The sequence below is a fragment of the Lates calcarifer genome, unplaced genomic scaffold (assembly GCF_001640805.2).
Source record: "Lates calcarifer isolate ASB-BC8 unplaced genomic scaffold, TLL_Latcal_v3 _unitig_444_quiver_1164, whole genome shotgun sequence".
Lineage (NCBI taxonomy): Eukaryota > Metazoa > Chordata > Actinopteri > Centropomidae > Lates > Lates calcarifer.
The window spans coordinates 1-25,341 of NW_026116908.1; the positions used below are offsets into that span (position 1 = coordinate 1).

At 39.3% G+C, this 25,341-nt stretch overlaps 1 protein-coding gene across 1 annotated transcript; it reads left to right on the top strand.

Annotated features, from left to right (window-relative positions):
- Positions 1-390: 390 nt before the first annotated feature.
- On the top strand, positions 391-25,240 carry LOC108899634 (rho guanine nucleotide exchange factor 39; the record flags this gene model as incomplete). The annotated part of the gene is made up of 5 exons (XM_051068374.1): positions 391-511; positions 4,525-4,643; positions 15,651-15,721; positions 23,016-23,144; positions 23,576-25,240. Coding segments are annotated over 5 exons (496 nt in total), but the record flags the coding sequence as incomplete, so codon positions are not given.
- Between the last annotated feature and the right edge of the window lie 101 nt (positions 25,241-25,341).

A 25,341-nucleotide genomic window follows, 5' to 3' on the forward strand; every position in this document is an offset into this window, starting at 1 on the left:
GGCTTTTCAGACTGTAAATTTACTGAGCTCCATGACTGGTGTTGTTTTTTTGTACAGCAAAACAGAGAAAACGTATCAACAGTTTTTTTTAAATGCATCAGTTTTCGGAGTGTTGTGTTTCTTTGATAAAAAAACATCTTTGACTGAGGCAAAATAGTGGCATACAGAAAACATGTTAACCACACACCAGCCAGGAGTTTATTTTTGTTGTTTGGCCAACTCACATAATTAATATGAATTAACTACAGCTGAGTTGCCACCTGCCAGTATAGCTGGCCTAAATGCTTTGTCTCCTGCAATTTGTGCTCCTCCAAGTAATGATTTTTAAGCAGTTGTTTACTCTGTTTATGGCATTTTTGTGTCTAATTATATCAAACCTGTTTTTTGCAGATCTCTTTTGGTTCATTTGGAGAATGGCTACTTTGGCCGAGGTTTCGACCAGTTCTGTCCACATCTGCAACACTACAATACGTATGTGGACAACGTCTATAATGCCAACAAAGTGCTTGGGGTAGGAAACAACTATTTCCAGATGGCTATCACAACTCTGTGTCAGACATTCCTGTTGCACTTAAGAGTATTTCAGAGGCTGTTTATTACGTTAGATTTGAATACATTTTAATAAGCCTTATGGGGAAATTGACCAATGTATTCTCACTTTCTCTGGACTGAATATACATGGAAATATATGTGGTTATTGGATTTTTTGTTGCCGACAGAATCAGTGCCCCCACACGGAGTGATGCCCCTAATGTGTGGAAGCAGATCTGTCTCACCAGATTCTAAATGTCTAGCTCTGAATTTTTTTGCATTCAAATTATGTTTGTGAATTTCTTGCTCTCTCAGTAACTCTTTTCATTTCCATTTGTTCACAAATTCAGAATAAATAATAATAATTAAAAAAAGGATAAACAACATCCATCAAGTTACACTACATTGGTCATGTGATACTGATCGCAGGAATTACAGAAAGGCGATTAGCTATGGCGACAAACCCAACTCTTGTCCCTTTCACACAGATATTGGACTGTATTGGTGTTAATTCCCTTGAATACACTGCCTTCTTCTGTGATTTTATGCAGCATGCTGGCATCATGGAGTCAGAGGTGTGACATGTAACACAGCAGCATCAGCACTGATCGTTGTCTTTTTTTGATGAGTGTATTCACTCTTTTACTCGCCTTTTTGTGTTGTATGTTTTTGTAAGATTCAGTAATAGATCATACTGAAAATGATCATAATACTATGGTTAAAAACAATGAAAGACTAAAACCAAGCATAAGAGGTAGAAAAGTAGATTAATAATAACCATAAAAGAAATGTTATGAGAGAGCTTTTTTTTTTTTTTAAAAAAAAAGGTCATTCTTCAAAAGTGATTTAAAAGGTGCTGAAGTAGTAAGCCAGAGGTTCAATAGGTGGTTGTTCCACAGCTATGGAGCATAGTCATAGCAGGTTCCTGCCTGAAGATCTCAGGTATATCTACAGGGAACTTAAAATGTTGATTTTCATTAAAACGGTGATTGCTAACATTATGTGAACATGGTTTATTGTTGCTAACATTACTTACAGCTCTGAGGCAATGATTATAATCTGACAAAAAAGCAGTAAAAATGGCCTCACTGACTGTACATTTAACAGCTGGGTAGATAAGTACCTAGCTGTTTCACTTTACCCAAACCTTTTTTTAAAAAGAAGCACAAATGGGTACGATTGACTGGATGAATCTCCTTAATGAACCATAAACCAAATAAATTTCTACTAGGTTCCATCTGAATAGTAACTATCAAAATTGCAAAAATGGCAAAATGCCACATTTATTTTGTTATCACATATTCAAGTTGTTAGATAAATAAACCCTTGGTCAGTGGAAAAAATTGAAGCATTCCTTAAAGGGTTTTAAATATTTGCTTTGACTAGACATTGCAGCAATTTTAAACTTTCCAAAATTTGTTGCCTAAATGAAATAACCAGATTTTTTGTGACAGATGTTGATGCAAAGGGCTTTCATCACCTTCAGCTGTAACAGTCTGAAAAAATAAAACAAGTACCATCAAGTTCACATTTAACTCCTGCTTGAATGGTTGATTTGAGTGCAGAGATTGTTTATGGGGAATATTTTAAATAAATCGGCACGACTGAACTCCCCCAGGGATGTCTGCTTAGACATGTTGGAGTGCTAAATGTTAATATGCAAGTCGAGCCGAGTCATATGATTAAACACTGAGTGAAACAGCAAAGATAAAAACCAAACTTTTGCAGGATATATTATGTGTAAAAAGGGATAACTTCCTTCACTTTGTTAATGTTTTTGGGTGTAAATAACTGATAGGGACAAAAGGAGTCGATGCAGTATTAATCAACAGTGAACCCGGACACCGTCAATAGCTGCTGCAACGAAAAACAAACGGTGCTCTTGTCCACATCAAAATAAGTCCAAAATGAGTTATCCTTTATGTTGTCATCATATTTTATATGTCACAAAGCAGACTATTAATTTGGCATATTCTCCACTGGACATTTTGGCCTGTGATGCTTTCTCCTGCCGGTCAACAACGCTGATAATGATACTGGCCAAAAGCTGGCATACGTGTTCTTTTGCTAACGAGGTGTCACAGTAAAATGCTCACAGTGTAGGAATGTCATGTTATCTTTTCTGATGTGTACATCAATCAGGAGATCTGCTAGAGTTTTGTAGCTATGGTAGCACAATCACAATGCTGGGCTGGCTAACAGTTTGCTGCACATACTGTCTGCTGACAATGGTAGGCAGCAGTGCGTAATAATTATTCTCATAAGCATTTGATTCTCCACTCTAATGAACAATGAACAAGGCATTAATTTTAAAATGCAACAACAGTCAGTTGGATGATAAAGTTAAAAAAAGAAAGCCATCAGCTGAATAATAAAGTCCAAAAACGGTCAGTCATATTCCTGACGTGTAGGTAACCTCAGTTTGGCAGTGTCTGCATATAGTTTTCTGTTTATCTGTCTCCTTTTCCCCTCTCTCATTTCGTGACACGGGGAAACTGAAATACTTCCACACGTCAGATCTAAAAGACGCTGGAGCATCCATAGTTCCAAAGGCTTTGTTTCTCTCTCCCCTGGTCTGTTCTCCCTCGCCTCCAACACAGGTGTCCGACAGCGAGCGGAGGGCAAAGGATGATGGGAACGCATGGGATGATGGTCTCTGTAGTTCTCATTTCCCTTAGCTCTATTCCACTGCAACTGTAACAAAACTAGCATTTTAACCAGAAGACCTATTATTTGTTACCATCTAGGTAACAAATAATAGGTATCCAGACACTTTTGTTATTACAGTATTGTGAAATTAATATATATACAGTCACATCCCTTATGTTTTAACTAAGCGTAAGAATGTCTGCAGACTACTGACTCATTGCATTGATTATGGAACCAAGCTCTCCCAAGTTTGCATTGATCTGCTTCCAGATTGACAGTCCTTATAACTGACTGAACAGGGAAATGTGTTGTAGTGACAAGTGTACTGGTTAGCTCAGGTGACCAGCTGTCAGTCCTCTAAAATATCAGCAAATATGGGAGTGTGTGTGGTTCTAAACACTGATCAGAGTTATTGTGGTTACCTCTTCCTGCCATTTACTGCTGCCAAAGTAACGTCAATATACAGCGCTGTAAGGTGTGATGTTGTACTCCGGGTTGGAATCCTCCAACACTAAATCAAAATTGTCAACTCTTTAAGGTTTCTGAATTACAACTTCACTGCACTCTACCACTACTCCTCTTCAGCCTAATAAGGGATTCCTCTCACATTGTCCCCATCATCTACTGACACACCACCTGCCTGTTTACCATGTCCAACTCTGTCTGCCACAGGCATAATGACCAGCTAAACAGCTGTATGTGAGCAGCACACATATACACACACCACAGTTGGCATCTAAAGTCAAGTGGCATACACTGGTTGTTTTCAAAGCTGTGAAATTCCGTTCCTCAGGTCTATTTAAATACAGCAGCAGTGTAGCAGTTATTTTGATGATTGACGTGAATGACAAGATAAGATTTTTTGTCATCCAATTGTTGACACATACTTATGCTGACATGATGTGCAAATGCATATTTAATGACATCTACAGACTGCTTGCCTGCCTTCACCTCCCTATACCTCAGCTCGCAATCAGGTGTAATGAGTGACAACGAGATGATTTCTGGGTTTGTTAGCCGAAGTGCACATCTAGTGTGTGACATGAAATCCAGGGATAGTCACTGGCTGTGACATGTCCATCATTGCCTCTACGATCTGCATGCTGAGGCATATATATATATATGATAAGTTTATAATTTATAATAAAATGTTATTTAGAATAAGATTTCAACATAACAAAATGTGAAAAAAGTGAAAAGGTCTGAATACTGTCTGAATGCATTATATATATTAATGTATGTGTTAATGTATATATGTGTGTTCAGAGGTGCAAAGCACAATGCTGTCTTTGGGCCTCTAAGGCTCTGATAATAATTTCACAATATCTTGTGTGTTTCCTTTAGATCCAGCTGAAGAAAAACAAGGCCTTCAGACGTTTTAAGAAACTACAGGAAACACGACCAGAGTTCAACAACCATAAGCTGGAGGACCTGCTCCAACTTCCCATTCAGCGGATTGATCAGTAAGCTTGTCTTCTACCTGCTGTGTAAATGAAGGAGAGTAAAAGTTTAGGACATAAAAATAGTTTTGTGCCTTGTATAGTTATATTCAAGATGGGGATTGTGATATGACCTAAAAATAATATCACAATATTCAAACTATATTTCCTCAGAAATTCAGTATGAATATGGTTATGATGTAATTGTAATGATATAATTGTGGCTGGTGTGGTCAGATGTATACATCCAGCCCCTGTTTTCAGTCTGTGATCTCTGCTGGATCCACAGGCTGTGTTGGAGGAGTGCACAGAAGCAGATGCGCCAGTAATCTTTAAAATAATTGTCTGATCAGAGTAACTGATGCAAATGGACTTGCTGTACTGACAGTAGATAGCTGAGTGTAGCTGATGAGTACTGAGCTTTAAGCTACTTTCAGCACAGCTGAGACCATACTGGGTGAAGTGTGTGTCCTGCTGAGCTGAATCAGATGCTGATGCAACTTGTTTGTTTTTTGTCAGTGCAGTTACTAGATGACATGATGTGTGATGTTGTCTCTGCTCTTTGTCTCTAAGGTTAATATTATCACACCACTTCCACATGAATGAAGCTGCTCTGTAACAGACTCCACAGAGACCTGTAGCAACAGTATAATCACTTTCGGCTATGTGTATGTCATCATAACAAAAATACTCCAATACTCACAAAACCACAAACATAGTGATATGACAAATTTTTACCATGTTAACATTCATACCTGGTTTTCACAAATGCTGCTGCTACATACCCCTAATGTACCACACAGTAATAAACCTTCATTCATTCTAATGTTCCATTTACAGCTCCTTTTCAAATAAATCACTTACACTGGAAAAGATCAAAACACTACAAATGGTCAAAAATTGGACTATGAGCTTGGGTGGGCCTCTCTCCTCACATTGGACATTACTGTCCAAGCATCTTGCAAGACAGTAGAATTACTTATACTGTAATGACTTCTATGGTAAATTCAGGATAATGTACATTTCCACAGCATAATTATACAGAGTTGTTTCATACTCAGCATATGCTCAAGTTTGTTTTTTCATAGAAATACTATTTACTACTCATTAATACTCATCAGCACTCATTTACTACTGAAGTGTTTCTACTTTGCCTTTTCTTGTTTGCTGCTATCAGTGGAACTCAACACCTGCACAGTTGATTCATGTTTCACTGTCATCAGTGTTTTTTTAGAATTTGAGCAGCCAGGATTTAGACATTTTGATGTTCCCTCTGTCACCTTTCACTAGTTATTTTCTCTACTTATTGTATGTACAGTATATACCACTCAGAGAATCTTAGAGATATTCCCCAAAACACAGGGAAGGAACAGGGCACAAATTGAAGACGTCTCGTCGAGGGTGAGAGCATTTTTTTTGCAACCCCCAGTACATCTGCAGTTGTCTGTATGCAACTGATACTCAAGTTGTATAAAATATTTCTGTTTTTCACTCAAACACCAAGTTGAGTGTTTGGGAAGGTGTTGAGGTGCTGCTACCCGACCATCAAGAGCACTGCCATAGTTGGGTCACAGATTTTACGCTTGAGCTCTGTTTTTGCTGTTTAGTTGTTTTCCTTCCACCAGTCATCTGCTACATTGCCCAATGTATAGTCTCTGTGACAGATGTAATTATTATTATTTGATGTAGCGCCCATGTAGTACTCAGGCTGTCCAGAAACTGTCAAAATTCCTTTTGTTAAACACCAGTTTTTGTTAGCTGTAATTTCATGCGGTCTTGATCTTGCTCGTTAATTAGTGGAACAAGGAGGAGAGATGAAACGTGCTTTCAAATGCAGCAGCTATCATGACACTGGTTTATCAAGCTGCTTCGTTGTATCTTAATTAGGGCCCTGCTCATCTTCTCATCTCTCCAGATGTACAGTTGAGCACTAGAAATGTTACATCCATCCATCATGCAAGAGAGAAGCTGACTCTATGCTTTTACATCTAAGACACTTTACTGTATATCTCATTTATGTTCACATTCTCCTTTACAGCAAAGGATTGGTTTCCCTTTGTTTTCTCACTGTTGCGCTTCAGGGATAATGTGGAAGTCTTCAATGGAGCTTTCCATGCCATGGAAAATGATAGGGGTACATTAATCCAGCCTTTTCTCCTTCGATATGATACCTCAACATGGGTTGTCTTCAATACACAGTATAAGCCTTAAACCAGTGCTTTCTTTTTTACTATTCAAAATCTGTATAGCTCATTACATGGATCTCATGGGAATCATATTTATGTAAGGTAAACCTCCATGCATGTTATATCATGAGGGGCTTTATTTTCCTAAAATAGAGGACAGACACAAACACAAGCAAAATGTCCAGATGCAAACACCTGGAGTCAGGGTGAGCTCCTCTCATCTAAACAGTATTAGAAAGAAAGAGAGGCTGAGGCCTTAGAGAGAGAAACCATGCGCTCAATGGTAGAATTGTCAAGCATCTGCTGGAATATCGACAGGGCTGGTTATAGTTGTGCAAACAATAGGGTAATAGACAATAGGTCCAGAAATAAAATTGATTATTTTGTGGTGGTAGGGATTATATGAATAAGCATATACATTAAAGCAGCAGCATTTTGATGATGATTTTACTGTAAACGTTCAATTTGTCAGTAAAAGCTTTTCAGTTTCAGTACTGTTAGATCCTGAACAACCCTTTTTCTGGGTCTGGCGATAATTTAGAAACTCATGTTGCTGTGACACTGATGTCTAAAATTACCCTTAGCTCAAATCAGAGACTGTAGATGATACACAAAATGTCTGCTGTTGTGTGACGGATACAGTTATTTAATGAACTACGCTCTACAACAAACTACACAACTACACATCTATAAGTTGTTGTGGGGAGTTCACTCATAGCTTACAATAGCAGTAATAACATTACTACAGAACTCTGGGCCACAGGATGATACTTGTGGGTGATATTGTTGATATTTTTTCTGAATCTGCAGTAGATGGAAAAGTGTAGCAAATGAAAGAGGTCACAGTTGACATATGATGTATGTTTTCACATGGTCAGGGTCTGTGTATGCCCCTGTCAAGTAAAGCCATTAAAAATTATCCTGCGTCAGCAAGAGGTTGTCAGGGCAGGTTGTAAGGCAATGTAATTTTGTGCTACAATGAGCACCAAAATTGCACTGTACCGCCTAATCAGCCTAAACCACGCCTCTCCTCCCATATTAGCGCAAATACGTTTGTTTGGTACCAGGAAATTATCAAACAGGGTCAGGTACAGGTCCTGGATGAAAAATGAGTACAACAAAATGTCCATGAGGCTCTGAAAACTGCCAAACAAAGACTCAAAGCTCTGGCCTCTTGACTGAAGAGTATGGTGTGTGTGTGGTATGGTGCGATGTGTGTGTGTGTGGGGGGGGGGGGTATAATAATTCTTGAGCAAGAATTCTAATGGTAAAATAGCCCAGCAAAGTGCTGGCAACAACTCAGGATCCAGTCCAACTCAGGCTCTTTCACTGCTGCCGCTGTGTTTTTAAAGATAAATGTACATCATCACACATTGATATTTCATATGAACATCCTGAGTTGACTGAACTAACTCTGATCAGGGGTTGTGGAACAGAAAACTTTGAGTTTCCCATCTCAGGGTTCATCAAGTCAGAATTCAGGGTTAGATTCAGAGTTTGTTAAACCTGTTTTCTGGAACAGGCCTGGTAATTGAAAATTTGTGGAAATATTTTCTTTACAAAGGAAGGAGGTCTGTTTACTGTTCATATAACCTATAGGGGAAATGTGTGTACCCTCTGGCGCACATTTGAGTGTTCTGACTACTGTTGTGTTTGACATATAATCAGGTGGCCTCATTCTCCCTAGCTCAGCCCTGTCTCGCTCTGCCTTTTTTTTCTTCTTTTCCCATCATCCTCATTGATTCATCTGTTCATCAGGAGACTCGAGGGATGTGTCTAATTGTATGATGATTTTAAGTGGCATGGCTAGATAATCATCCATGGCTGGCGCTTTACCTTGCACTGGCTCTGTGACTGGGAATAGCAGGAAATTGTTGTCACTTATCACCATTCAAGGATGATGGATGGCGAGCAGGGCCTGGAGTGTGGATACTTATGTTGCTGCCGGGGGAGGAATAAAATCATTGCCTTTATTAAGTGGCATTCACTAGAGCTGCTGGATTGGTGTCCTCCCCACTGAGCCCACCATTATGACAGTGATGGGGTCTCGAGTTGATTGTGGCAGTAAATAGCAACCTTCCCCGTCTGTATTGGCCATGTTTGTGTCAATAATAGAGATGCAGCTCTCACAGAGATGGCAGCAATTGGAGGCCTTGAGATATATCTGCTCTAAGCCGAGCGTCATTTAGTATAACAAGGGAATGAGTCAGTGGTCGGCTCACTGTGGAGAGCTAGCATGCTGCATGTAAAGCCTGTATATCTCCAGAGGTCTTGGGGTCATTGTCATACTTGCTACCCAGTAGGTAAAGTGTAGCTGTGTGCTATACTGACCACGCTTGATTTTGTCTTTAATTTGTCCTGGTGGAATTACATTTTGACTGCTTTTTGTATTCAGGTAGCTCCATCGTCTCCACCAGCGGAACACAGTACGGTTCTCCAACACAAGGACAGAGTTTTGATTGATTTCTTTTGAAAGAATTCAGAAAAATGGAATTTCTTAAGTGGCTTTCTTAAGTGGCTGCTCTCTGTGGTCTGAAGGTAGTGAGTTGTATTTCACTCAGTATTTTGTGTTATATTGTCTGTCAGTTGACCCTGTAGTTCATTGCCAAGTTGGCAGTTTACCGCTGACCTTTGTACCATTTGAGGCTATTCACTGGATTTGAGCTGCTAAAATTTCAATAGAAACTGAAAAAAATGGGGATGTTCTACAACTCCATGACCAGGAGAGTATGTTCTGAATGTTACGACTCACAGTGATATAACTATAATGTAATATACTGTACATTAGTGCAAGAAAGAGTCAGAAGTGAGAAGCTTCAACTGAGAACATCAGGTCTGAACTGGGGCCTCCATGACTGATGGTTCCAATCAATAAGGTTCACACGGCAGCTGAAATGACTTCCCTACAATATATTGACTTAAACCTGTCAAATTGCAATTCTCACATTAATTTAAAGGCCAACATATGGTTTGGTTTTTGATTGTCCTTTAAGGACAACCGGGGTTATGTGTGACGTTGACTTCCTGACCGCAAAAGTCCTTTGTCTGTTGTATTTGGGTGAACAACATGAAAAAGTAAAACAATGAAAACAGCTTGTGCCATTTAACAAGAACATGACCAAGAGGAGAAGCAAACAGTACACACTGTACATAGGAAATTTAACAGAGCGATTAGACACTCTTTGCAATCAATTCATATTAATTTCCTAAGTTTGGACAGTGGAGCATCTCTTTTCTTATGAGTTTACCATGCATGTGCATTCCTTTGCTTTTAAGCTATTAAAGTTGAGTAATTACCCACAAGTCCATGCCATGTTCACTAACCCATGCAGAAGCCTGCCAGTGCCTCTTGTCTCTTAATTACAAATTTGAATCCTTAATGCATGTATGTGAAGCAAAATAATTAGACAGATATTTCCTCCATCTCTTTTTTTTTTTTTTTACTGACGTGTGTGCAAATGCCCAAATGACCCGACATGTCTGCCAGGAGGGAGAGAGAAAAAAGCCTGTATATCATCTGCATATTACAAAGGAATTAGCACCTCCTGCTGCAGTGGCAGCAGGCACATCCCTTTCACCAGCGCAAGCTTTCTAAAGCTGCATTCTTGATTAGAATATCTGAACTGTTATAAATATGGTTCATATTACGTTATTGTCTCATTATCTTTTCTTTGCTTTACTGCTAATGAGCGGGACAGGACAGCTAAACGAGAGAATTCCGTTTACATTATTTGAAATGTGCTGTAATAATGCTCATCAGAGTGTTTCTTTTTTGTTACACAGCTGCTTTAATTAGATTTTCATCTCCACTCCTTAATAAGAAAAAGGGGATCCATTGCTAATGATACCTGTAATGTATTTGTTATTACAAGATGAGACAAGAAGAGAAAGAAGTGAAATTATTTCTCTTTTTAAGTGTCTCTTAATTGAGAGAGGCATAATTGGAGCTTGTTTGGCTTCTGTTTCATTTCCAGTGAGTAGTCGACTACAAGAACAGTGCTTTCCTCCTCTTCCTCCTCCTCCTTCTCCTTCTTCTTCTTCTCCTTCTCCTTCTCCTCCTCTTCTTCCTCTACCCACAGACCCACTACTTTGCACACCCTTGACCACATTTTGGTCAGTTTTAGGCCAAACCACACTTCAGAGCTTTTTTTCTGTGAACTTTTACAAGCCAAGTAAATGAAATTATCTATGGTGAAAATTGAGAGGGGTGATAAAAATCTTTATTTGAACCAGACATTGGTACAACCTCCTCTACTGCCACTGAGCCTGTCTGCAGCAGATGGTCTGACCAAGACACACACATTTTATTTCTATGACGTTGTGTAAATCTAATATCATCAGATCAGACATCATGATGAACAAAGGCATTAAAACCAGTCTTATGGTTGAAACATGAGATTCATGTAGACTGTTACATGAGTTAAGTGTGAGTTGTTGTTTACTCTGCAAGTGGGCTGTTCTATAACTGGGCAGAAGTAGTGAATCATATATTTCTCATTACTGAAGATAAATTATTAAAACAACAACAAACACATCAGTAGTAGATATAGCCACAAGCACCAATGTGCAGGCACTCAACAGAGCCACAATTAATCCAGGTTGCATGGTATGTTTGATTCATTGTTATTTTCACAACAGAAGTACTAGGCATATTAGTTTGGATGCATATTAGTATGTATGTTTTTTGACCACTCTTTGTCCATGTATAATGAGTTGCCTGAGCTGGAAATCCATCATTGTGCTGTTTATTGTTATTAAGGTGTGTGATGTATATCTGTGCCAAATTTCAAGTCTTAGCGACTCACAGTGTGGGTAGAGGCCAGCCTTTTCAAAGTTTTTACTTTTTTTAACTTGGCGCCACCATCAGACCGATTGGGATCATATTTCTTGGGAAGCAATTACACATCATCTCTCGTGCACACTTCTCATATGTGATTGCAAACTGAATATTTTCGGCATTTGGACTGTTGGTCAAATAAAGCAAGCAATTTGAATTAATCACCTTGGGCTCTGAAAATTATGGCCACCTATCACCTTTCACTATTTTCTAACATTTTATAGATAAAGCAGTTGGTTATTCAAGACAATAATCAGCAGATTAATTGATAATACACTTAACGCTTCCAGATGCTCAAAATTTAGCAAGGTCATAAACATTCTGACCGCTCCCTGCTTAGCTGACTGATAGTACAGTCACAGGATATTATATATTAGTTACAGGATTATATCACAGTACATATGAACGCTATCACACTTCACAGTTGTCCCTCTCCAACATGTCTCATCCCGCTCATGCCACCAAATGGACCGTTGGCAGCAATGTACAGTCTGCTAGCACCACTAATGGCCTCCCTCCTTGGCACCACTATGTCTCTCAAACAAGCCCAGACTGCACAAATAGAGGGCTGCAAAGGAAGAGACAGGCAGTGGAAATCAATGTCAATTGTCAATGTACTTCAAGGTCACATCATTCTAGTAAAAAGGATAAAGATTTCTGAGGAAGCTCATGTTTAACAACTGTTACTTTAGATGGATACTGAAATTGGGACAACATGTTACTTACACTCACGTTAGTTACACTCCTCATATTCTCATAGTTAGACTGAATTTATATTTAGTTTTTACTCATACACAGCAAAGTGTAGGGCTGGCCCTTTAAAGTCAATGACTTGATGCATCAATAGAGAAGACCAGGTATAACCAGGACACACGTTTACTTCTATCTGTGTGGCAACCTGATGTTTTCACATCACAGATGATCAATAAAACATTTAAGCGTTTTACAGGTAAAACATGAGACATGTTGGCTGATAGTGGAGCTTAGTGAGGCAGCAGAAAATATTGTTTTATCATAAAACTCTTTATTTTATTGAAAAATTATCTGTATGAACTTGATAACAAGGGCATTGATGTGTTTCATTCAAGTAGGTTGACCTGGTTGAATCATCTCAAATGTGGTCAGACAACGGTTGAGATCATCATGGTGCGTTACTGTGAAGACTGTGAGCCTTCATGAGATGCCCTTATTGTGACAATGCTGTCTTTTCACCAACAAAATAAACTATATGAAATTAAATGGAATGAAATTACATGATATCAAAGTTTTTCACGCTACAAAAAAGTCCTGACTGGCTCCTGATTCTTAAAGCCTTGGAATGCTGGGTACATTTCAACAACAAATTAAATTCAAATAAATGATATCGAGGTGTTTCCCTCTAACTTCCCTCTAATTCAAGTCCCTTTGGTAAGAGTATGTCAGCTACCCATAATTCTTGCAGCACAGACTGCATGTTGGGCCACTACACTCTATTCTCCTGGGTCATTCAAAGAAAACTTCCAGGGCTCTCTGGTAGTCCATCTCAGCCACAGTGGTACAGGCAGTCTGGCCTTTCAGCCTGTTTCTGACATTTGTCTTGATCTATTGAAGAATAATCACTTAAGTACAGTACTGAAAATGTCATTCATTTGGACTATTTCATGTTCCAGAATACAATAAAGGGATTTAAAACCACCTCTAATGGCTTCATGCTCAGTATTCATCACCAGTTCAAATGCATCAGCCACTGACAGGCCTAATGTGAAAACTGAGCAAGGTCATTTTTCAGTTCATATCATCAATGTCAAAAATTGTGATGTTACTTACTTTTGGTGCTGCATGCTACCATGCCACTGCTGGTGCTGTGGTGCAAGGAGTCAGTTTGATCATGTGGGGCATGTTGCCAGTAAGTTGTACAGGACACTTAAAATACTAATAAATGGTCTATGAGAAGTTGTGACATACTGTAAAACTATAAAAACCTTTCTATAAATTACAGTTGCAGGCCAAAAGCACAACACAGGGATATGTATTAGAACAGGCAAAAACACGTTTGCTGTCTTATATAGCCACCCACTATATTGCAGATGACCATCCATTTGTGATTCCACCCGGTGATAGTTCTGGCTCAGCTGTACAGAGGACAAGGTGCTTGACAGCCTCACCTTGTTGACCTGAGGCTTGGCTGGGTGTTATTGCTGGTGGAGTGTGAATGTGAACAGTTTCTTCCTCGTTGCCATCACCTCTAGTGTTAAGCTGTCTGTCTATGTTTTTTTTGGCTTTTACCTTTCCTCTTTGACACTGTCCCTAAATATCATAAATAGGGCCGAACAGTTAAATCTAATTGTGATTTTTCTGCAGTTTGATTTGCAAAATAATTTTGTCAAGTCAAGCTTCAGTCCATGATTCACTTTATACATGTAAAACGTAAAAGCTCTGTGTACCAATCCAAGGATAAGAATGAAAATAAACATATATATATATATATATATATATATATATATATATATATATATATATATATATATATATATATATATATATACATATTCTAACAATAAATGTATAGAGCATACACGTAATGAGCCAATTCTCACAAAACAAACAGTAGCATTGTGTTCGCTCGCCTTATTTGCAGTAGCTTTACATCGGCCATTCTGCTGCTTGTGGTGATTTTTGAAATGCTGATACACAGAGGGGGAATGACAGGAGACTGACAGACACAGACACAGTCGATTAAAACTCGACGATTTGTCCCGCTAGAAAATACAAAATACAAGTACATATCTAACTTAATATTAGCTGGTTCATTCCACCATTTTCTCATCTTTCAGCGGATATTTTGCAACTTTATAAAATGAGTGGCAGTAATTTTCCTGTGGCGGGCCGCTGCTTCAAAATATGTATAGCGGAAACACTGCAGACAAAGTTGGCATCTTGTTTCGCAGCTCAGTTATCTCTCTTGCCGGCCTGTTGACACTGTTAGCTGCTTTTAAGTCGCATCAGTAGTTTCCGCTCCCACGACTAGCATACAAATCGGCAGGTAGAACGTGACACCGGAGAGGAGAGAATGGGAGTGACTCACACTGCCTGCATCGCTCTGTTGCTCTGCCATCCATTTTCATCAAGAATCTAGCGCCACAGTTAGTTTTGTTGTTTGGTTATTTTAAGACAAGATTTGGTTGTAAAGTTTACAGCCTATCGTTCTGTTGCTCCTGCAGTGCTCTGTGTGTGAACTGTTAGGCAGCTAAAAAAAGTGTACCGATGCATCCACTAAAAATAATCGCAGTGTTGGCGGTTTGCAAATCTCATTAGCTCAAATCACGATTGCAGTTCAATTTCGATAAATTGTTCAGCCCTAATCACAAAGGAAGTATCTGTGCTACTGACGGTTCGGCCAGTTAACTAAGGTTGTGTGATAACGTTAGCTTTTTCAGTCAGGGTTTTTATTCATTTCATCAGATGTTATAAATAAGACTTTTGTAAGACTGTGATGAGGTCTGTTTTCTTATTAATTTGTCTCAGGTCTTGATTCACTCATTATTTATAACCTCTGGATGGAGTATTAGTCAGTGTTTGATTTGTTTTCTGCCAGGCAATGTGTCTGAGGAGGACTCAAGTAAAACCAGTGCAGATCTTCATCTCATGATGTTACAGCTGTATCTGTCAGAGGCTGTCACCATCAACACTACTTCAAAGCAAAACCTGCTCTCTCCATCTGCATGAGTCAGGCGCTTAAATCAGATGCTGTGTACATTTTCTGGCCTGTTAGATTCCTCTAAGGTTCAGTTTGTAAGACGCTGCTGCTGTTTTCCTGCGTTCAGTCTGCAGTGACAGGACAGAGAGTGCACAGTTCAACAGTGGATATGGTTCTGATGGTGGTTGGACTACATGAGTAACACCGAGTGGAAATAAAAAGTCTCATTTACTTTAACGCGCTTGTTTCACTTTACCCTTTGTCCTTTTTCCAGTGATATTTTTAGTCAGTGAGCATGCACTGAACCTGATTATTTTTCTGTTTTCTTACAGGTATAAACATTTCTTACAAGACCTGACTGCAAACATAAGTCCAGACAATCCAGAGTTTCAGCAGCTCTCCAGTAAGTGTTTTTTCTGATCATACTGCTCCCGCAATAAGCATTTAGCTGCATTTCAAGGAAAATACCTGCAGATTAACCCCGAGTGCTTTTATTATGGAGTGATGTGTGTGGAGCTGTACATGTGTGAACTTGAGGTTCACTCAGTGATTCCACTCACTCAGAATCACTGGGCTTTGTCAGCAGCAGCAACCTAAGAGCAAGTGATGTGTGTGTGTGTGTGTATGATGATGTGCTTTGCATCACCAGTCACAAAGACTCCTGGCTCATTCACACTGGAACTCTTCCTACTTGTAACAAGCATCGTGGAGCACAGTAGAGTTAAACAAAGCTGTACAATTATAGAATAAGGCTAGCCATCCACCAGCAGGAAAACAAACAAACAAAAAAGAAAAAAAAGAAAACCAACCTGTGAAGACTTTCATCGCACCAGTCAGACTCATAGTGAAAGACAGGCCTCATTATCTTCATTTGAGGAACAAAGGAAAGTGCTCTCTTTCCCTCTCATTCCTCATTTGTTGTTATTGTCACAGCAGTGCTTGGCTAGTAGCGAAATGAAAGCAAGGCAAAGCTCAGTATGCGTGTAAGTTCTAGTTTGATGTGGATTTTGACATAATTAACTGGGAGCGGATCAGAGGATATTAAGCGAGAGCTATATTAATAAATAAAATCTTGAACATCAACACGAATCCCGATAATGACTAATTTCAGTCGTCAAATAAACAGCAAATCTGACTCAAGTGCGGATGTACACAAGGAATTATTTATGTGTATCAATTAAAATCTCATTGCTGGTGTGCTGCCTTTGCTTACAAATTAAAACAGCCCCTGACTCTAAGATGAAGGTACATATCTAAATGTGCTTCACCATCGCCTCTTCCTCTTCTCATTAGAGATCCTTTTTTAAACTCAGCTGCTTTTTTATTGGGGGTTGAGTTTTTTTTTTATATGTTTAGAAAACTTCATATAGTCAGCCTGGTTGTATTGTAAAGGGAATAATTTTAAAAAGAAATTCCAGACAAATCACATTGTATCTGATTAAGCAAACTAGCAAATAGAATCACAAGAGGCTTTGTTGTTATTGTTTTCTTGTTGTGCATCTCTGCTTTTCCTTTTCTTTGTCTTTTTCCCCCCAAGCTTCCCTCTTTCCCTGGCAGTGCTTTCAGGTTGGATTTAATTGTTGTAATTACATCACTTTAGGAGTTTTCATCAGGCATCAGCATTAATATTATACTTTAACATCTGACACCAGGCTATAGGCAACTATCTGACTCTGTCCGAGATTTAACAGTAACAGCTAACAGTCCTCATCCCATGGTCAAACGCTATCTAAACAGTGAATAAAAGGAATAAAGAGCTGTAAGAAGAGGAAGTTCTCTTCAGAATTCGTAATGGGCTAGATGTATTATTAATGTCTCAGCCAGAACTCAGTCCAAGAATACTGTAATTAGGAGCTGTTGTTTTTCTTAAGCAGGCAATGGAAAATATTCCAAACACGTACAACAAAGGAAAAAAGTCTACACGGATGCCTTGTTTAGTTTACATTGTAATTGTTGTGAAGTTAAGCGAGCCAATTAGGCCGTGATTATTTTAGTGTAGACAAGTCGCCCTGAGGATCAAGTTCATCTGCTGAGTTTCAGTGCTCATAACAAAAGCAGGAAAGTTGAGCTCGAAATTAGAATCCATCTGTTTGTTGTTATTTTGGATGCATTAATGATGTAGTCCTAAATGTTCACAGCAATTATTATGGCTGACACACAGTAATTGGATGCTTCTGTCTATTTTGATGATTTTCCTATTTGTTCTGGGGCAAAGATTTTAAAGCTTTGTTCAAAAAAGTAAGGAAGGTAGTTTATGAAAGAGTTCTTTACATGCAGGTATAATAATACAGTTCATTCGTTAACACAATATTTATCAGTTTGATGGATATCCATTGAAAATAGTTCAGTTTTGATATTCTGTTGATTTATTGAGTAGGACTAGGTGTTGTTCATAGGTATGTTTTGAAAACTGACCTAACTGTGTCCATAGTTGTATGTATGGAAAAAGTATAAGGTAAGGTGAGACTTACTTGGTCAGATTAGTCTTCTTTTCCTCAGTGTTGGATGGATTTTCTCAGCCTGAAAAAATTACAATAATTGGCAAAGTTTAATTCATGCCAAACTAAGATAATTAGCTCCACTACATACAGACAGCTGTCCTTTTAGCTTAAGTAATGGGATGGAATTTGTGCCCAAATGAACTGGGGATCACAGGCTGAGACAAAGCAGACATGGAAAATGGTATCATGCAGCGTCTGACTCAGCAGTATCCAAAGATACTCTTTATGACGTTATCAGAACAACAGAACTCACTCAGACTTTCTTCCAGGCACACTCCCTCCGATTTACTCAGTATAAGTCATTAATAGGGATAGACGGATTATCAGCTGGGCTGATTCTCTGCGCCGATATTCTGCATTTTGACGCATATCGGCATCGCCCTTTTTTTTTTAATCTGATGGCCAAGAAGAGATCAATTTAAAACTGGGTTATTTTGGCTCTGATGCAGCCGTGCTTCTCTGTCTGCAGTCACTACTCTGTCTCCAGCATTGTCCCACCCACAGCACCATCTGATTGGTTACATGCAGAGCCACGGAACGGGTAACAGCCAATCAGCAGTGAAAGTTTATAAGAAAACTTTCTAAGAGATGCTGCTGACCCTGGGAACTCCCTGCACTTTTTTTTAAACTTTATTTACTGTAGAAAACTTTAGGGGGCTATCTATTTGTTTAAGTTTTCATTTAATTTTATAAGACATGCTGCTGAGCCTGGGAGCTCCCTGTACTTTTTATTAGAATTTTAAAAGATAAAAAAAAACCTTTAACATGTTGCAAATCTGAAAAGCTGTTTAATAAACATATGCTTAAAGGTTGATTAAGATTAAGTGTTGGAGTTTGTATTATTCAAAATTTTGACGCCAATATTTTCACTTTTACTGCAACTGAATATCGGCTCCAAATATCGGTTATCGGCCTCCCTAACTACTAAAAATTGGTATTGGCATCAGCCCTGAAAAAAACATATCGTCTATCTCTAGTCATTAATTTATGTTTCAGTTATTGGCCTTTTACTTTTTACTTTGCACTTACAGCAACGAGCATAGCTGTCATCAGCTCAAGTTATCTTTACTTCACCACCACCATAAATGATCAAATAGAAAATCGATATGTGGTGGTCAGTATTGGTATTGAGGCAGGAAAATAAATTAATGTATGGGAAACACTGGACCCGACCTGAGAATGGGGGGTGGGGGGCAAATTGCAACTCGCACTGGCATCCTGCACTGAATCAAGGATCGGTATTGGGGCAAATCCAGGCTTATTTTAATTAATCAGTATTGGCTAAGATAGAGCTGATCAAAATCTGATTCTTCCTTTATTGGAGTATATGAGAGTGAAAATGAATGTGTGAAAAAGTTCAAAGTTGGGCGCTCCAGTGAGTGACCTTGAGTTCAGACCCTGAAACTGCCTTTTCACTGTAAGCATCAGTTGTTTTAGATAGCTGTAAGTAGATACACCATCAAATCACCCAACCCAAGGTTCATGTAATGTGGGAGATAATAGTGGCTGATAGTAATTGACAGACAGCATTTTGACAGATTTCTGTAGTCTTCTTCATTAAAGCAAGTTTACCTGATGAACCCATCCCAGTTGTTCTTTTGCTACTTTCATTAATATTTCTGTAACGCATTTGTGCAGAAACTTACTTTAGAAACTGCCCTGCTCCACTCTATTTTGCCTTTATGTAGTGCCCTATATTCCTTTTAGGGGCTTTGTGATCCATCATGGAAACTGGTGTAATTTTTCGGTATTTCCTTAAAAAAAAAAAGTTGATAAATGCGTGTTTTGCGTCCTTATTAATGCATTATTTATTATCAAAACATTTTTTTTAATGAAATTCATGGCGGCCATATTGACTGTGTAAACCAATCAAAAGCTGTGTTGTTGAACCATGCAAAAACAGTAAAATAGTGTGCCAAGATAGTAAGCGGTGTGGTGTGCAATAAAAATTACACTTGCAAAAGATATGGCTGCCAAGATGCGGCTCTCCTGCAGGTCTCTGCCGCCATAACAACCCAGGGGAAACTGATGGAGTTTTTAGAGATTTTGAATATAGAGGTTTTGGAGATAGTGGTGACCATATTTTGAACAGTTTTGTGCCCTGGCAGTGCAGTGTGTGCATGATGTAGCTCTCTGCCTTTTCCTGGTCAGAAACTATGGTTCAGAATGGCCCCAGTGAAAAAAACGAGTGGACGCATAGATGTAAATATTTCTGCCTGTGTGTGGACTAGAGACTTCATTTTTCTTTTTTTTTCTTTTTTATGTTTGTTACTTGAGACCTTGGGCTACATGAATTTAGACTCCAAATACTAGTATATATTCAAATAGCCCAGGTTGTGCTGAAAAAATGGTACCAGTTACTTGCTTTTATCTTGCAGTATTGGATTTATACAGTTCATTAAATAGTAAGAGGTCGGAGGCACAAGTGCACTGACAGAAGTGGCCTGGACCCCAGAGGATTAAAATGCTCTTGTTGTTACTACCAGTTACCACCGGTGTCACCAGATCCACCAGAACTGAAATTAGTTATTATAATAATTTATTCAGTTAAAATACTAAACATAAACCAATATCAGTTTGTATGATGGTGTTGTGCAGGGGCTAAGGTGGAAATGGTCTAATGTAGTAGGAAACACTGTAGAGGAGGAAATAGGTTTATTTAACCAAATGAGCTGTGCTTATTGGGGGCTGCTGCTGTTTGCATACAATTACAGACTGACAGCTCAGCTGATTTGCAGGAGGGCAATGCATTATAAGCTACAAGGGCCCCTGTGGTGGAGACTAGCATCCCTCTAATTAATACTACCATGCTGAGGCGCCCCTACACACACATTCAAACACAACACACAGCCCAGCCTGACCCACACAGCAGACCATCAGGCCCAATCAGGACTGTCTGGATATTTCAATTTGCACAGCTCAGGTAAGGTCTCTCCAAGTGCTTGCTGATGAAATCAGGCACAATCAGGCCTTGATGTAGAGTGAGCCTCCAAAACAAAGGTTCCCACTTCATGTGCCTGTGTATGTTTACCAGTGTAACATTTTCAAGGCTGCAATAGACTTATATGCATTACCACAAGAGGAAAACAGTATTCTTGGATAGGCTTTGTTGTCATGATATAACAGCTGCTTTAACTGAAGAAACTGCGGTAGTAGAGGAATGACAGTAAATGAGAAAATAGAGAATTAGAGAATAGCATTCAACATAAGTCTCTATTATATACGAGGGTCATTCAATAAATAAGGTGAATTTTTCGGTATAAGGACTTTTAATACAGATAGAAGCTTACTTTTTTTTTAAAAAATGTTTGTTTTACTTTTTTTTCACATGGAATTAATTTCTTTTGCAGATTAAAAAAAACTTTGAGAGTTTTGGCAATTAACAAAGATGGCCAACCAAAAAGCATGTGCCAAATCATAGTGCCAAACCCATGTCTCGTCACATGTGACCACCTTCTTCAGAAACTCATCACCATCCTTCTCATAGCGGGAAAGACACTGCTGGGACAACTCGACCCTCCTCCGTTTGTGCTCTGCAGTAAGCATCTTTGGCACCCACCGGCAGCTGACCTTCGAGTAGCCAAGGTCATCATGGACAATTTTGTGTGCTGTCCCAACAGATAAGCTCAAAGTCCTTGCAATGTCATCCACTGTCACCCTTCTGTCAGACTGAATGAGGTCATTGACTGATTCGATCAGGTCTCCCAGGCCTGCCTTCATCCTCAACACTGCTCCGTCCTTCTTTAAACAATTTAGCCCACTTGTAGACATTTTTTTGGCTAAAACATGTGGCACCATACACAGTTGACATTCTCCTATGAATTTCAACGGGTTTGCACCCTTCAGCAACCAAAAACTTGATAACTGACCGCTGTTCAATCCTGGAGCATGCTTTTTGGTCGGCCATCTTTGTTAATCGCCAAAACTCTCAAAGTTTTTTTTAATCTGCAAAAGAAATTAAATCAATGTGAAAAAAAAGTAAAACAAAATTAAAAAAAAAAAAAGTAAGCTTCTATCTGTATTAAAAGTCCTTATACTGAAAAATTCACCTTATTTATTGAATGACCCTCGTATATATATGTGTGTGTGTACACACACACATCAGAAAGACATGTGACTACCACCATCACCACCAAGTAATGGGATGGAATTTGTGCCCAGATGAACCTGGGATTACAGGCTGAGACAAAGCAGAACAACAGAACTCACTCAGACTTTTAATCAATTAAGAAATGAATCAGTAACTACTGAAGTCAACCAGTTGGTGTTCATGTCATTCCCAACCAGTCGAGGCAGATGGCCGCCCATCCTGAGTCTGGTTCTGCTCGAGGTTTCTGCCTCTTAAATGGAAGTTTTTCCTTGCCACTGTCGCCTAGTGCTGTTCATGGTGGGATCTGTTGGGTCTCTCTCTATAAATACCTATTTCAAAGAGTATGGCCTAGACCTGCTCTATATGAAAAGTGCCTTGAGATGACTTTTGTTGTGATTTGGCGCTATATAAATAAAATTTAATTGAATTGAATTCCAGAATTCCATATCTGTACGAACAAAATGCAATAATTTCTCTGTCTAGGTTCACTCTAGGTTCACTAGGTTCACACCTTTAAAGTAACAGGAAATAACAATGTTTTGGTTAAATGTCTCCCCTTTTGTTTTCTTCTCTGTTCCGTGCTCCCTGTCTGCTATCATATCGTTAATCCATCCCTTTCACTATCAACTCATTGTAGCTGGACCTTGTGTAATGTTTATAATGTATATATATATAATGTTTGTAATGTTCAATTAATGTGTTTTGGGTTTTGGTGGTGGTGTTGTGTAATTGTTAGCAGTTAGTTGTTAGTAGCAACGAACATGTAGACGGTTTTCTCTGGCTCACATCTCAGTCCCTGTCTTTACTTTGCTCTCACATTTAGTTATTCTTCATCAAAAGATAATAATTCATGTTTAAGAAAATCTTCTTGAGGCCACCAAAAAAAACCTGTAGTGTTATCAGGTCTGACTTGTTATTAGTGTCATCTCAGTGGACCAATAGTTGAGCTGGTATGGCTGTCGTAGTAATTCTTATTAATATTCCTCAAATGAATCATTTCCTACACTTCCAACAGGATACACACTACAGGAGTTTGGAGTTTTGCAGCGCATGTCTAGAGATATTTTATTATTACTCAGAAAATATTCCCTGTATGTATGTTGCAGGGGCGGTCACGGCGGTGTGTGAGGTGTCCCAGCGTATCCAGAACAACACCCGGCGCCATGAGAACCACCTGCAGCTCTGCCGGGTGCAGAAACTGCTAAAGGGACGAAAGACAAAGGTGCTGTCTGCAGGTTAGAGCCTCTGATCACATATTCCTTTCATCACCTCCATGAACCACCTCCATCTCCTCCCCACCTCTCTCTGCATCTACTGCTCGATGTCCTTTGGGACACATGGGTGGGGCGGGGGGCAGTATAGATACACTGAAGTGAAATTATTCAAGTATGGAGACGCTCTGAAGACATTTGCCTCGATTGTTTTAATTCATTGGACTTTTTGCAGGAAACTGAAGAATTGTGCACATCACTCTGAGCCCACTCAATTAATAGTGTTATACTTAACTGTTAACTGCTCCTCTTGTGAATGAATATACTTTTCCCCTTTATCTTTCCTTCCCGCTTGCTCATTTATTTCCCCTCTTCCGTTTGTGGTTCCCTCTCTACTTGTGGAGCTGTGGCCCTTTTCTTCCTGCCACTCCCTCTCCTGGTGTTTGTCTCTGGAGAACCTGGCCTTCACGTTGATCTGCTCGTCCTGCCAATCTCCCCAAGGACCAATTAAAGCCCAGTCTCATCTCACGGACCAGCAGATAAAAAGGAAGCTGGAGTGTGTTTGCTGGAAGTGAACATGTGTGTGAAGCCATGAGTGTGTGTGTTTGCTTGGCTATGCAGGCTTGCTTTGTGTGTGTATTTATGGATGTGTTGATGTAGGCTGGGAGCGAGCACTGAATAGCAGCTCATCTCTCTAATGCCGATGTGGGAAGTTTCAAAAGCTTCCTCTCATCCAAGCTCTCAGGCTCTCGCAACTCCGCCGGCTTCCTTTCCAGCCAATAAAGCCTCGGTCCCACCAGACAGACTTCAGAGCGGCAACAGCACCACCCCGCCCTTGCAACCCCATGCCGACCCATTCTACTTCCTTCCCACCAATACCACCTCTAATGTGGGTAAAAGAAAAGCGCTGCCTTTTACAGATGAGAGGCATCAGATCCTCTCAAACATATTAAGTAGCTCTGTAGGAGATGAGGGGGGCGATTGTGAGACACAAAGCCTGAATCAATGGGACATTGATACAGCAGACAGTCAGCCTGTTTCCCTGGGAGGCTGCATATTTGTGTCTGCCAGCCTGTTCCTTCAATTTAAAACCAAGATGTTTTACATTTTCTATTTTGTCTCACATTGATTTTTTTCCAATTTATATCCCTTTATGCCCCTGACTGCACGTAATTGTGTTTTGTTTTTTGTCATTTTTATGTATTTCATTTTTGTCTCAGGTGTCTAGAGCTCAATTAGACTACCTTATGAAATTAAGCATTATTATAAGTTTGGGAGGGAAACAAGAGAGACAAATGAAGAAACATTTCCTTGTTTTGTCGTTGTATTCCCTGTTTCCTTTGAAAATTTTCCTCCTACACAGACCCATCAAATTTTGTCTCCTTTTTAGTGCTGAAACATTTATATGATTTATCGTCAGTCACATAAAATGACCAGTGAGTCATTTAAGTCACTCCAGCTTCTCCAATGTGAGGATGTGAGGTGCCTCTGTCCAGTTTATATCATTATGAAATTAATATCTTTGTATTTCAGACCACTGTTCATCTTGGGGAATTCTGGTGAAGTCTAATGAGTAGTTTTTTTTTTTTTTAAACAATGTTCTGACATTTCATATTGACAATTGACAATTGTTTGAACTTGTCACTAGGCCCTGCAGTGGGAACCAGGCAGTGCGATCATAAATGTATTGGGCCCCATGACAGGAAACACCATTCTCCAGTCTTAACCTTTAACATACCTTTAAGCTGCTTTAAACTCCTACTGTCACCCAAGCAAAGAACAGAAACGTGGCAGCTTGACCCAGCCTGTAAATGCGGAATGATTGTTGGATGTTGAGATCTTCTACTTGTTTGTGTTTTTGTTTATTCCTTGACTGAACCTCTTTGCTCATTGTAGCTCATTCTCTACTAATGTGACTGAATTGCACCTACACATACTAGGCTAACTAGCACACTACCTGAGCCACTATATAACCACTCTTGTACAACCACCATCCTAGCAAGCAACTGATCATGTACCTTTGTTTGAAGTATCATGAGTTAACATTCACTGTACTATCCTATCTTTGCCCACTCACTCATTTTTGAAAACCGTACATTATACTCACAGTTTCACTTTGTTGTCAGTCCACGAGCATTGCAACCAATAGAAAACAGCCTGCTGGTATGCTTAGTACGGTTTTCTTCTTGACTACCATCCGTACCCCCCCCGCCCCCCACTC